Source organism: Nelumbo lutea, chromosome 7 (genome assembly GCF_056320005.1).
Source record: "Nelumbo lutea isolate HS-2025 chromosome 7, American lotus-T2T, whole genome shotgun sequence".
Classification (NCBI taxonomy): domain Eukaryota; kingdom Viridiplantae; phylum Streptophyta; class Magnoliopsida; order Proteales; family Nelumbonaceae; genus Nelumbo; species Nelumbo lutea.
Genome location: NC_142690.1, coordinates 8100447 through 8115074, shown reverse-complemented (window position 1 = coordinate 8115074; position 14628 = coordinate 8100447). Strand labels below are relative to the sequence as shown.

Here is a 14628-nt window from a genome sequence, read left to right as displayed (position 1 = left end):
TCATCACCTCATCCCATGCAGATCACCACCGAACGTCCACCAATCCGGCAAGTGTATACACGTCGAACGGCACCGGCCCCTCCTCCAGTTTCTACCTCATCTGCGGATCCTCTCATGGCTCCTATTGTTGAACCCTCAAACCTTGATCTACCCATTGCCTTACGGAAAGGTAAACGCAGTTCTACCCTCCATCCCATTTCCAATTTTGTTTCATTATCTCGTCTTTCTACATCACATCGCTAGTTTGTTTCCCCTTTATCCTCTATTTCCATACCTAACAATGTCCAAGAAGCTCTCAGTTCACCTGATTGGCGGCAGGCAATGGAGGAGGAACTTTCTGCTCTTCAACATACTCAAACATGGGAACTTACTACTCTCCCACCTGGTAAGCATGCTGTGGGATGTAAATGGGTGTATACTGTGAAATACTTGCCAGATGGTAGTGTAGAGCGTCTGAAGGCCAGACTTGTTGCTAAAGGTTACTCCCAGTTGTATGGAGTAGACTACATGGGGACATTCTCTCCGGTGGCTAAGATTGGTTCTGTTCGTGTACTAATTTCCCTGGAAATTATGTATGATTGGCCTCTGTTTCAGCTTGATATCAAGAATGCCTTTCTCCATGGTGATCTTGTGGAGGAGGTATATATGGAGCAACCACCTGGGTTTGTTGCTCAGGGGGAGGATGGTAAGGTATGCCGATTGAAAAAGGCAATTTATGGGTTGAAACAATCGCCGCGTGCTTGGTTTGGGAAGTTCAGTGAAGTGGTGAAGAGTTTTGGAATGAAGCAGTGCCAGGTAGATCACTCAGTGTTCAACTATGACTCAGAAGCTGGGAAGATTCTATTAGTGGTCTATGTGGATGATATTGTCATTACTGGCAGTGATAAATTGGGGATTGGCAAATTAAAGGTATTTTTGCAAAACCATTTCCAAACAAAAGATCTTGGAACATTGAAATATTTCTTGGGAATAGAGGTTGCCAGGTCAAAACAAGGTGTAAATCTGTGCCAAAGAAAATATGTTCTTGATCTATTGGAAGAAACATGACTGTTAGGTGCAAAACCGGCTGAGACCCCTATGGAACCAAATGTTAAGTTGAGCAGTGATATAGGAGAAGTATTTGAAGATCCTGGAAGGTATAGACGACTAGTGGGGAAGCTGAACTATCTAACTATCACGAGACCCGACATATCCTTTGCAGTCAGTGTGGTGAGCCAATTCATGCAGGACCCTCGTATACCTCACTGGGATGCAATTCTTAGAATTGTGAGGTATCTGAAAGGAGCTCCAGGCCGTGGACTATTGTATAAACCAGGAGGAAAACTTGAAGTAGTGGGGTATACAGATGCAGACTGGGCAGGCTCAGTGAATGATAGAAGATCTACTACGGGCTATTGCACATTTCTTGGAGGAAATCTTGTGACGTGGAAGAGTAAAAAGCAGACGGTTGTGGCCAGAAGTAGTGCTGAAGCTGAGTATAGGGCCATGGCACATACTACCTGTGAGTTAGTGTGGTTGAGGAATCTTCTACAAGAACTTGGGTTTCACATGGATAAACCTATGAGACTGTATTGTGACAACCAAGATGCATGAGGGGTCGTGCTGTTTCGAAAAGATGACGATTCTTTCTCTCAGCCACCCCTTTTTGTTGTGGGGTGTAGGTACATGAGGTTTGATGTATAATGCCATGTTGGTCCAAGTATTCTATAAATGATGAAGATAAATATTCACGACCATTATCAAAACGAAAAATTTTAATGTGAACACCAAATTGATTGCAAATCTCAGCATAAAATTTTTGGAAGATGGTAAACAATTCACTTCTTTCTTTCATTAAATAGAGCCACGTCATCCTTGAAAAATCTTCAACAAAAATGACAAAATATATATATCCATCGTATGACATCACTTTATAAGGACCCCAAACATTTGAATGAACTAAAGAAAAAGGACTCGACACACGATTATCAACCCTAGGACTAAGGGGAACACGATGGTGTTTCTCCAACTGACACGACTCACAATCTAAAACAAAAAGTTGACTCAACGAAGGAATCAAAGATTTCAAAACTTTCAGTGAAGGATGACCAAATCGATAGTGCCACTAGAGAGGAGAGAGGGATGACTGGAGAGCTGTTGATGTTCTTCCACCATCGTCAAGATAATGCAATCCACCGGCTTCATGCCCTCCACCAATCTTCATCCCTGTCTTGAGATCCTGAAAAACACACATAGAAGGGTAAAAAGTAATAGAGCAATTGAGTGACTTGGTCAACTTACTAACAGACATAAGGTTAAACGGAAATTTAGGGACATACAAAACTGAGGATAAAGATAAGGGGGTCAAGTTAACATTGCCAACACCACAAATCGAGGATGTGGAACCATTAGCAAGGGTAACAGATTGTGATGTTGAGCAATGAGAGAGGGAAGAAAACACACCTGGAGTTCCAGTCATGTGATCGGAGGCTCTAGAGTCAATAATCTAGGGATTGGGTGTGGATGCCAAACAAGCGATGCCTGAGTGTGCGAAAGTAGCCGTGTTCTGCTGAGATGTGGATTGGACAAACCTCTCATACTCATCACGGGGAACACTCACCATCTCCTTCCCAGGAACATCTGTGGATGTAGGAGGCATCTGATCAGCTAAACGATTCTCTTGTCTGAAACTGGTATCACTAGTTAGGGCATGATTGGCCCAAGTTGAGGGTGGACCATGCAAGTCATAGCAATAATTAATGGTATGTCCATCTATACCACAATGAGTACATCTCCTCGGACCCGAGCCACGTCCTCTGCCACGGGCTCCCCATGAATCTCTACCTCCAATACGACCACCACGACGGTTATATGTAGGTCCACCACCATCACTCCGGCCATATAACGGGCCACTGCTACCACCACGGCCAGACTGAGCTCCTCAAGCTCCACCTCTAACACCACGACTCCTTGACACTGCAAAGGCTGATCTATTAGAGACATTAGAGTTCTCAGTAGATCCAATGGAAGTCCTCCGAAGTCGAGCAAACACCTCTTCTAAGGAAGGGAGAGCTGACCCTCCTAGTATCTGAGCCCGAACTGGTTCATACTCAGATTTCAGCCCACCAAAAATCGAGTCACATCAAGCTGTTCTCTCTGTTGTTGCTGAATTTTGACCTCAGAAGTGAGGGGGTGATAAACATTCAACTCATTACGAATGTTTCTCATACTAGCATAGTACTCCTCCAGACTCTGATTGCCCTGTTGTAGATTAAAGTATTCCTGATACATCTGATATACTCTGGTTGTATTGTCTTGACCAAAATACAACTTCTTAGCCTGGTCCCACACATCTTTGGCAGTGTCAAGAAACATGAAATTTACACTAATCTTGGGTTCCATACTGTTCCATAACCACGTGATAATCTGTGCATCCTCTTGTTCCCAGTCTTCATACTCATGAGAATCAGTGGAGGGTTTCTCCTCCCTTATGTGTTTCACCTTCTTCTTTGCCTTCAGAAAAACTTTTACAGATTTAGCCCAATGTACATAATTCTCTCCATTTAGTTTAATGGGGGTCATTTGAACATTCAGGTAGTCAGTAGGTATCATCACATTAGATTTGCTATCACTATTATCTCCCATTGCTGAATTCTGTTATTACTGAATTCGGCACACTGCATACTACTTGATCACACTGATCACACTGGTTTCAGCACTTGTTATTGCTAAAGGTTGCACTCTTTACACCACAAACCCTACCCTACGACTACCTGAAATCACCACTATATGAGAACCACTCCCCCTTCGAATCACATAAAAAGCAGCATAAACCCTAGCACACTACAGTCTGAAATCCCATCATACGTTCTGAAACATACTTCCTATTTGATTCATAACAAAAATATGCATAGGAATCTCTTACCTCATCACCCGAAAAACAAATCACACAAGAAGAAAATCTGTCCACACAAGACACCCACTGCACCACATGAATCAGCCCTCTTCTCTTCATCGATTAGGGGAGGGCTTCTTAGAAACCACAGCAACCGACCATGAACAGCACAACTGGAGGCATAGAAACCTCCAAGGGAAGAGGGCGACCACTCCTTTTCAGCCCTTTCCCTTATCTCCAATCGGTGGCAGAGAAATCAAGGGAAAACCCTAGATTGAGTGCGCAGAAAACAGAAATCTGGGCAGATCCGAGTTGCTTTGTTGTGCTCTGATACCATATTATAATTCGGCCTGCCTTTGAGTTCTGTTAGTCTGATAACAGCCAAGAAGAGAGAAGAAGAAGGAAGAAAGAAAGAGAGAGAGAAAGGAGGAGAAAAGTCGAGAAGAAAAGTTTGGTTCGAATTATGGAAAGATCACATCTCCCATTCGGCCAGACATGTTTTATATTACTAACATAATGGAAAAGACACATGTGCCCTTATTTAAGTGAGGGACACTAGTTCTAATATAATATTACAGATCATAAACCTCAACATAAGTATAAAGACAGAAATACCCCTACACTAACAATATCAATCTTCTGTATATGTTTTGATACTCTACATGTCCATAGATTCTCTTGATTTCGTTTGGCTTTGTCATTAGAAGAAGTAATTTTGCCCATCCACCAAGGTTTGCAAGGCTCCAATTGTGATTAACTATTGATTTGTTGCTGCATTATCTTAGATCTTCACCACCATTGCACATCTTGTACCTATCACTCGCATTGCACATTGTAGCATCCTGAGTTGTTCTTTGAGTCATGAGTATACTGTGTGGAGCATGTATCTAATGGGCTTTGCTGTCTCTACTGTTGTCCCCTTTGATTGCCAGACCTATAAATTTTATATTCATTTTCATTAGCTTTTCTGTCCCTACCATTGTTCTCAAAGATTCTATTCTTCTCCAATCAGCAGCGTAATATATAATCTATAAAAAAAGTACTCAGCAACATAATCTATGGACTACCACAGCCTGGAGAATCCTCCATCGAAGTCCTACCCTCAACATTGTAGTGTCCTCAGTACTTTGAGTCATGAATGTACTGTTGGGGGCATGTATCTCGTTCTTGGGTATCAATGTGAATTCAAATGGACAAGAACCTTACTATAATACCACTTGAAAGCATCTAAAAATCAATCAAAGGGACAATAAGATTCATAGTTATAAAATTAGGATGAAACAATGACAATTTTTGTCTGTACACAGCAATGAGGAAGACGATAATTTGTTTGAGAAAAATTATTCACAAGTTTCTATTTCTTTTTTGTTTCTGTATTTTTTTGACTTTCTTTATCTTTTTCATTCGAAAAGGGTTTATGTTATTGGTACAAAAGTTATTCACAACTGTCTTACGTTAACCATATCTTATCTTATGGTTGCAATTTTATTCACAAGTTTAGAGTCTCCATCCTGGTGGTTGCAATTTTACTACCTTATATTATGGTAACCATATATCTGCCAACCATACAAATCAGTTGTCGAAGCTCATCTTAAGTTGGACAGTTTGTTGTATTTATGGAACTTGGTCATTGGATATCTTGTGTTAGAGCTTATTTAAATCTCCTAATGCCCTAAAATATGAAATTGTTGGAGTGTTGAAGCTCTATTATGTATGATGAAAGAGGGTAATTTAGGAAGAAAATTCATAATCAGGGATTTTAATGTAATATTTTCCCCATTGAGGACTATTTTGTAGTATAAAGCATCTCTCTCATAGTCTCATTTGAGACAGATAGATTTGCTTTGGTTCGTAGTCCCAATTTTTCTTTATCTTTCCATAATTCTCTTCTTTCCTCTCTTCTCCCATGCCACTCATGACAACGGAAATAAAAAGGTCTCTAAATAAGTAATCAAGTTCAAAAAAGTCAAAATTACAATGGTTCAGTTTTAAATGAACACTAAAGAAATATAACTCTGACAATAGTTTTATCCCATTAGATGGCTGAATTAGTTCTGTAGATGATTGAATAGTGGCTGGTTAACATGTGGAATTTTGGGTTCATCTTTGATCATGAACATTCTCACCTGTTGTTTGCACTACTTTTGCTCTCCTAACATATATGTGTGGTCACATTTTGTTAGGAAAGAGGAACAATTGACCTTTTGTCCAGTCTTGTACCAGCCTTTAATGTCTTCATATTTAATTTCATTGCTTTGGGGTTGATTTGGTATCTTTTTCCAGGCTAGTGGATTATTGGTGTTACTTTTTTTGGGTCCCACAACAGGACTTAAATTATGTTTGTCTGTCTTAGCAAGTTTTTAATTGTCCTGTAACTTGTTTGGGGACTACAGTTATTAAAAGGTTATAAAATTAGATTTGAGCATGCATTGGTGTCTATAGGGTTTTGCAATAAAAATTTTTGTTTTTTTTGCCATAGTGGTACTGTCATCAGTGTTTCCCCTTCATTGTCTTCTTTCTCTTCTACTTTTCTTCTCTAATTTGTTAATAGGTATTTTCTCTTGGGTTGGCTTGCATTATGTGTGATTCTGGTAGCACTTTATTTGTATAGTGACACTAAATCTACATAAGAAATTGTACCTTACAGGTCAAGGAACATTTGGAAATATTTGCCATTTTGAAGGGGGGTGATGAAGGGTCATTGGACAACATTGTGACTGAAATGATTGATGAAGTAAGTTTGTAGTACTTGTGTAACCAATTATTCCATGAAATATTGCTGTGGTTTAAAATGTGTGTGCATTGGATGAAGTTTGGTTGAGATGAGTTGACTACAGGCCCCTTTGCTAGTATGTACTAAACAGTGAAATCCCTTCTGTTGATAATTTAGGCAACCAAATAATTGATGGGTGGGTTGAATATTTGAACTCAGTAGAAGTTATTTAGAGTCAATAATTTATATTGGTACTATTTATTTATTTATTTGATATGGTAGTGTTTTGTATAAATTGCCTCACTGATACATAAATATACATGCCTTGCACATGGATATGCATGCCTTGGGGAAGAAAATTCTTACTCAGTCTGTGGACTTAATTAGAAGCATATTATCTTCAAGAAGTTTTTGTTAATTAAACAATTTCAATGACCCAATATTTTCTTTTCTTTTGCTCTTCAATCCTGCAAGCTTTTATTTATTTTTTTGTTTTATCTCTTTTAATAAGTTTATACTGATGATACCGTTGTCAGGTGGGTTTGGCAGATAAAGTCAACACAGTTGTAAGTTCCCTTTCTGGTGGCATGAAGAGAAAACTGTCTCTTGGAATTGCACTCATAGGAAATAGTAAGGTACACGGCATTTTCTTTTATGATGTTTTTTTTTGAAGAAAATGTGGAAATATTATTAATCATGAAGAATGATTTAATGGAATCATACGCAATTGTTATCTCCTACCCATGTACATGTAGAGGCCATGCATGGAACAGCCCAAGTCAATAAAATCATTTTGGAAAAACGAAGGATGATCAGCTAAGACTGAGTAAGGACCGATCATCAAAGAACAAGCAAGATCTTACTTCTCTTAAGCCTTTGTGCATATAGTGTCAGGAAGAGACAATTCCTACCTCATGCCATGCACGGCACAGCCCAAGTCAATAAAATCATTTTGGAAAAACAAAGGATGATCAGCTAAGACTGAGTAAGGATCGATCATCAAAGAACAAGCAAGATCTTACTCCTCTTAAGCCTTTGTGCATATAGTGTCAGGAAGAGACAATTCCTACTCATTCCTGGCTCTTGAGAACTTCAGTAGATTTGCATCTTTTCTCTAAAATCCTACAATTCCTTTTCCTCAATATAGCCCATATAATGACAAAAGGGAAAATTCTCTATGTAACAGGCCCTACGGGAGCAAATGGTTTGCTGATTTTTTTGGATCAATAACATTACATTTTATTAATATGAAAAATAAGCATGGTACAACAGAAAGCTATGGGGAGAGGTAAACTCTCTTAACCCTCCCCAAGAAAGAAAAAACAGGTTACAATACTGCTCAGAACATTTGTTCCCTTCCCACCCCTTGCTTAGCAAGTACATCCGCATATGAGTTGGCACTTCTCTTTACCCATTGAATCTGAATTTCTACTCCCTGAGTTAACCATTTGTGCTCCCTCTTTTCATTAGCAAATATCCATATTCTTCTCTTTTCCTTTTGCAACCTTTCTATAACCACATTAGTCTCTTTCTGGAATAATCTGTTGTACATTCAATTCCTTAGCCTTCCTTGGCCCGTCCAATACTGCCATGATTTCAGCTCTAAGAGAACCCCTCACCCAAATAGGTCCGGAATACAGCACAATAACTTTCCCTTCCTCATATCTAAAGGTTCCTCCAATACCTGAAGGTCCTAGATTACCTTGACTGCTCCCATCAAAGTTGAATTTGATAAATTTAGGGGCTGAATTAGCCACTTCCAGTTTCTAATAAATACCTCTGTAGATATATCTTTAAACAGCTCTAATGATTTTACCCATTACATCACTTTGATAGTTGCAACATCAATTATTGCTTCTTTACTTCTTCCCTTTTCAGTAAAAATTCATGACTTTCTTTCTTCCCATATTGTCTAATAAATAGCAGCTCGTACACATGTCCACATTACACTGTCCATCTTCTTTGACCACCTAACAAAGGAAGAAGCAAACAAACCTTGTACACTTGGAGGGGGAGTCCACCAGCAACCAAACAAAGAAAAGAACCAATCTCAAATAGCAAAAGCAAAAGTACATGAGATTAAGAATGTCCCAACAATCTTGATAAAAAGCCATTGTAAAACCATCTAGACCCGGTACTTAGATCTATTCATAGAGAATATTGCTTCCTTTATTTCCTCTAGATCAATACTCCTTTCAATCCATAACTTCAACTCCTCAAATAATTTGGGCCAATCCAATCCATATAACTACAATTAATTCTCTAGGGGTCTCCTGTATATGGATTTAAAATGTTTCACAAATGCCCTTGCAATCTCCAAATGTTGTGAGTCACTGTATTAATCTCCAATTCTATATGAATTTCTCCTTCTTCCAACTAATTCTTATTCAAACAAAAGATCCTCCAATTGCTTCCTCAAGGCCCGTCTCATCTCCTTATCCCCTTCCTTAAATGTCACTTCCTCTTCCTTGGCATCCAAATCCTCAATTTGACTAATAATCTCTTGTTTCCTCTCTTAATCCTTCCAAACTGTTGGATGCTCCATTCTTTTATCTTGGCTTTTAATTCCTTTAATTTCCAAAGAACTTCATTCCCTACCAATTTACCCTTGAGTTGTTGTTGTTCCACCCGTCTTTTACCTTCTCGACAAATCTAGGGTGAGACAACCACATGTTCTCAAATCTGAACAGGGCTGAACCTCTACTACCCAACTCTTTAGTAATAGTAATAGGGTAATGATTAGATGTTACCCTAGGAAAAGCCCTGGAAATCATGGTTTTGCAATGTTCCTCCCAATCTGTAGTGAACAAAAATCTGTCAAGTTTTTTTTTGGTAAAAAAACCTGTCAAGTTTAGAACATATGGGAGTAGTCTGAAGGTTGGAATTGGTATAGTTATAATGCAGGAGAGGCACTTCTTTTATCTCAAAATTGTTTATAAAGGTTTTAAATTTCCTCATGCTTGTATTGATTCTTTGCCTCAATTTGTTAGTATCTTCTATAAAAGTAATAACATTGAAGTCTCCACCTATGCACCATGGTCCTTCCCAAAGTCCTCTAATGTCTTCCAATTTCCTCTCACATCCCCTGTCTTTCTTTGTATCCATTTGGGCCATATATATTTGTCAACACCCATTCAAATCCATTTGACCTCTGTCTAAACTTAATGGAAACAATAAAGTTTCCAATAAGTTCTTTAATTCCTTCTATTGCCTCCTGTTTCCACAAGGTCACCATGCCTCCTGATGTCCCCCAAGATGGACACCTTACCCAATTAATTCCCCTTGGCTTCCCATACACTTTTAGCTCACCTTGAGTCAAATTCTGCCAATTTAGATTCCTGGAAAATCACTACATCTGGGCGTTCTTTCCTTAATACTACCTTTATTATAGTCCTCTTTCTTACATTCTCCAGCCCTCTTACATTCCAACTTAAAATCTTCATTTCACCTAACAATCAGCCCCTTTTACTCTACCCTCTATTTGTTCCCTCTGCTCCTCCCCCTTCTCTCTCTAAATTCCCTTTCCCCTTCTACATCAAGTTTTAATCTTTCAGCTTCATTTAACTTCCTTTTCCTCACCTTTCCTTCATCCTTTCTTCTCAGAAAGACTTTTAATTCATTTAGATTTTTCAGTCTCCCCAGTTTCCTACAAAATCAGCCACAGAATCTTCCTTCTCTTTTTCATTAGTCTTCTCACCTTCTTCCTTCTCCTTACCTCCCTCATCTCTTTCCACTTTGTCCCTCATTGACTGACTGAGGGTGCAGGTGGTGGAGTCCGGTGCCATCTCTCTTCTATTTAAATTGTCAGTGGCAAAACATTTCCCCTATGTGGCAATCCAGGATAAAATGGAAATACTGGAGGGTACAACAGTGTCCCAAATAGCCTTGTTAGGGAAGCCGGGGTTGGCTTGATAAAGAATTAAACAGAAGGATCTAACTAAGAAAACCCTAGATGAGTTAGCAACTCAACTCTTTTTTATCAAAAAAAAGAAAACCCTTCTATTTTTTCTCCCTCCATATACTGCAATGAATTGAAAATAAAACTGCACTCCACAATTCCCTAGCTTTCTTACCAATCGATATTGATGGTGACATTGAAATTACAACGTTGCTGCTGATGGCATTACCGGCAGTCTTATGAACAGTTAAAAGAAGAATGACCCAATTGAGATAAACACCTTGCATTAGCTAAATAAATGGATCAAATCTTCATAGTTCCTGTACATGATGTATTGATTAGCCAACTGAAATCCTCTTGATTTTAGATGAATAAGGATCAGAATACTATTCATTGATAATAACCACATAAAAGCTTAACTCTAGGAAGTATAGGATTTCCCCAAACTTTTTTGAAATCAAATTGCTCTACTTGATTGTTGGTTGCTTCTTCTTGTATACTCTTGTATACTTTCTTCTTATTTATTTTAATATAATACTTATCTTCTTCAAAAAGAATACAAAAAAAAAAAAAAAACGCTTTACTTGATTTCTAACATGCACTTCATACAAAGACCTAACAGTAAATTTGTTAACCAAACACTCTTTCAGCATCTAGACCCTACATTCAGCTTTACGTGAATTATTCTTCAACTCTGCCTACCTATAAAACAGATAAATGCATTCTTAAAACTTCTTTTCCGGCCTTTAAAACCTGAACACTCAACCACCTAGGAACCTTATCTCAAAGCATTGACTGACAGTTATGTTGGAGTGATTTATCTCAATCTACCATTCCCAACTAGAAATTTAGTACAATAAGCAATGAAGGAAACTGTGTGAAATTTTATAATTCCTTTATAGATCCAAACATATAAGAGGAATGCACAATGCACCTCTCTAGAATTCCATTCCGTGCCTAACTCATACTTACTATCTCTTTTATCCAAAGGGAATCTCTCTCAAAAGCAAACCTCGAAAACCATTTTCCTGTTAATTCTTTATCCATGTCACATCTGCTTAAAGCCCAAAGTTCATTTTTGTTGACATTTATTGAGGCATTTGTCATTGCATTTTTTCAGGTTATTATTCTTGATGAGCCTACTAGTGGAATGGATCCATATTCAATGCGTTCGACATGGCAATTGATCAAGAAGATAAAAAAGGGGAGGATAATTTTATTGACAACACACTCTATGGATGAGGCTGATGTGCTAGGAGATCGGATTGCTATAATGGCTAATGGCTCTTTGAGATGCTGTGGAAGGTTCTTTCCATTTTAACTTTTCTCTTAATTAATAAAAGAAGCATATACTTAAACTTAACTCCATTCTTAGTCAAATATGTTAGCATCATGCATGCTATATGTTTTACATGTGAATTATTCCACCCTACTCAAGAAAAAGAAGGAAAAAATAAAATAAAGAAAAACAATGTAAGGAAACCAAAGCATGCTCCATATATTTGTGTGTATGGGAGACATCTCCTGCTCTTATTTAAATAAGTACCAATGCCTTGGGATGCCAAATCTTTCCCTTTTTTCACTTTTCTTCAATTCTCTTACAACTTTCCTACTCCTATCCTATCTATATGAAAATCTTCATAATGCTAAAGGATAATAAAACTATTCAACAACAAACTTTCTAAATTCATTTTTTTTGAAGAAAAAAGGGTGGGTGCTAATTAAGAGTTTACATTGGTAAAAAATTAAAGAGTGATATGAGCAGAATTCGAATCTACTTATACTTGTGCTCTTGGAAAACCATGTACTAAGTGCTGACATATAGGAATTTGCTTGGATTTTTTTTTTGTTTATTAAAGCAAACCTTGTTATTAACATAAGTTGATCAGATAATGATATGAAGTTGGAGCATCCTAAAAAGACCATGATGGGATCATACACCGAGTCTGCAATGATACCAGTTTGTTCATTACGGGTGAGGCATAGTTGCAGAAGGAGTTTATGCTTATGAAGTGGATTTATTTTAACAGAAATTAGGAGGAACTTGTGAGCCATTAATGTAATACATTGTAATTATTCTCAAAGATTTTTTTGGGGTTCAGGCAGGATCATTTTCCGAAGGAGTGGGGTTGCGTCATTTTTTTGTTCTTCCTTTACTATCTAAAGGGAATGGAATCGTTCTACTAATTAACTTATATCCAATAATTTTGACAATGCAAAACCTATGTGTTTAAATCCAACCTGAAAATTAGACATTTCTTCCATCTGAGTGGCAAGTTAGTAGTTCAACTGTCAAGTTAAATGGGTCAGTCCATGATCACATCTCTAATATTTTATATTTGTCATATTAAACGAAAATAAGTATTATAAAATAAGATGTCATAATCAAATGATACATTTTCTATTCAGGTGGTGAGTCAATAGTTCAACCCATTTTGGTCAAATGGGTAAGGTAATTGATGGTTCAACCCATTTGGGTACATCTCTTATATTATGTATTCATCATATTAAACAACAGTAAGTGTGATAAATGAGAACTATTTTTCTTAATGATCAAAATGGAATAAAAATACAACTTGGAAACAAACTGTTTTTCCATCTAAGTGGTTGGTCACCGTCCAGTTGTTTGGGTAAAATGGGTCAACAAATGGTGCCATAATTAAATAATAAAAACTCAAAAATAGAAAGAAATAAAATACAAAAATACAAAAAGTTGTTGATAAAAGTTGTGCACATCTCTAATATGAAATATCTATCATATTAAAAAACAATAAATATGATAAATAAGAAGTATTTTTATTAACAGTGGAAATGGAATAAAGAATTTAAATCCACATCACATCATGCTTTGATTACTTATTTTAGTCTCATGGATTATTGATAAGGGTACTGGAATTCTTTTTGTTTTCTGAAATTATCACATGCAAATGCACATGCGCATTTACTAGTATAAAACAATATGTGCTTTATCTTCTTTCAAACAAAAAAGCAGCAGAATACAATATTCCAGAGGATCCAGTAGATGTGTTTAAAATATGGGATCTTTCAAACTGGTCTGGGGATTTTACAAAAAATTGCCTGACAATTTCTTTGACTGATGCTCTTGCTTTTCTTCTTTGTTCTCTGCTTTCAATCCCCCATGGTTCTAGTGGATTGATGTACACATTGCTGTGTGAGATTGCATTGTCCTTAAATTACTTGCAAAGAAGAAAGAAAGAAAGAAAGATAGAGATAGCAGACTAGAAAAAAATTTCATGACCCCTGAAGGCTAGGGTTGGATTGCCTCGAAGGAATTGACATTTGGAAAAACAGTAACAGATTGGGTTGCTCTTTGTTCTTCATTTTGCTTCCTGTAATACTTTGGGCAAAAAGGAGGTTATTTTTGTGTTTTTGAGTGTTACAATTTGCTTACTTTTAACTAGCTTTTCCACTAATAGGATGTTCTAATTGTTTTTCTTTTGGATTTATTAAATCCATGGCATCTATTTCTCAGTTATCATTTTCCTGTTGGCGCAGTTCTCTTTTCCTGAAGCATCAGTATGGTGTTGGTTATACTCTTACTTTGGTCAAGGTTTGCTCATGTTTTGATATCTTTCACCATGAAATTCCTTGAGTAGGTTTTATTATAATATTTAACTGATGATGACTGATATGCCTTTCCCTGAATTCTTCAGACATCAGCTTGTGCTTCTGTAGCTGCTGACGTTGTTTATCGTCATGTTCCAGATGCAACACGCTTGAGCGATGTATTCATCTTTCATTATGTTCTCATTAGTTTCTTTTGTCAGTTTTAATATTTATCTAGTTAATTATTTTTTCTCTATCAGGTGCTTGCATATTTTGCTCTTTATAATGTGAGAATGTTTAAAATCTGGAAGTAAACTATTGGATAATGGATGCTGAAAGGGATGAAGGTTTTTATAGTTGGTCTTGTAGGGTTTTCTCTAAACATGTACTTTGAACAGATGAAGTGGCAAAAAAGCCTAATACCTAATAAAGAGCTTCTTGATTTTCAGCATTCATAAATTGCTGGCTTGCTGCCATTTATATCTGATGCATATTATCTTCTGGATGACATATTTCCTTCTGAATAATATGGCAAGAAGAAGCTGAATGTAAATTTCCACATTTTGTAGTTGAAGT

At 37.3% G+C, this 14628-nt stretch overlaps 1 protein-coding gene across 4 annotated transcripts in view; it reads left to right on the top strand.

The window, feature by feature from the left end:
• The window catches only part of ABCA1 (ATP-binding cassette A1), a 144985-nt gene that overhangs the window by 39437 nt on the left and 90920 nt on the right, over positions 1-14628 (top strand). For all 4 annotated transcript variants that reach the window (XM_088955395.1, XM_088955394.1, XM_088955396.1 and 1 more), the window contains 5 exons: positions 6522-6608; positions 7124-7222; positions 11606-11790; positions 14002-14056; positions 14160-14231. In XM_088955395.1, the coding sequence (XP_088811521.1) occupies positions 6522-6608; positions 7124-7222; positions 11606-11790; positions 14002-14056; positions 14160-14231 (498 nt within the window). The remainder of the gene's footprint in view (positions 1-6521; positions 6609-7123; positions 7223-11605; positions 11791-14001; positions 14057-14159; positions 14232-14628) is intronic.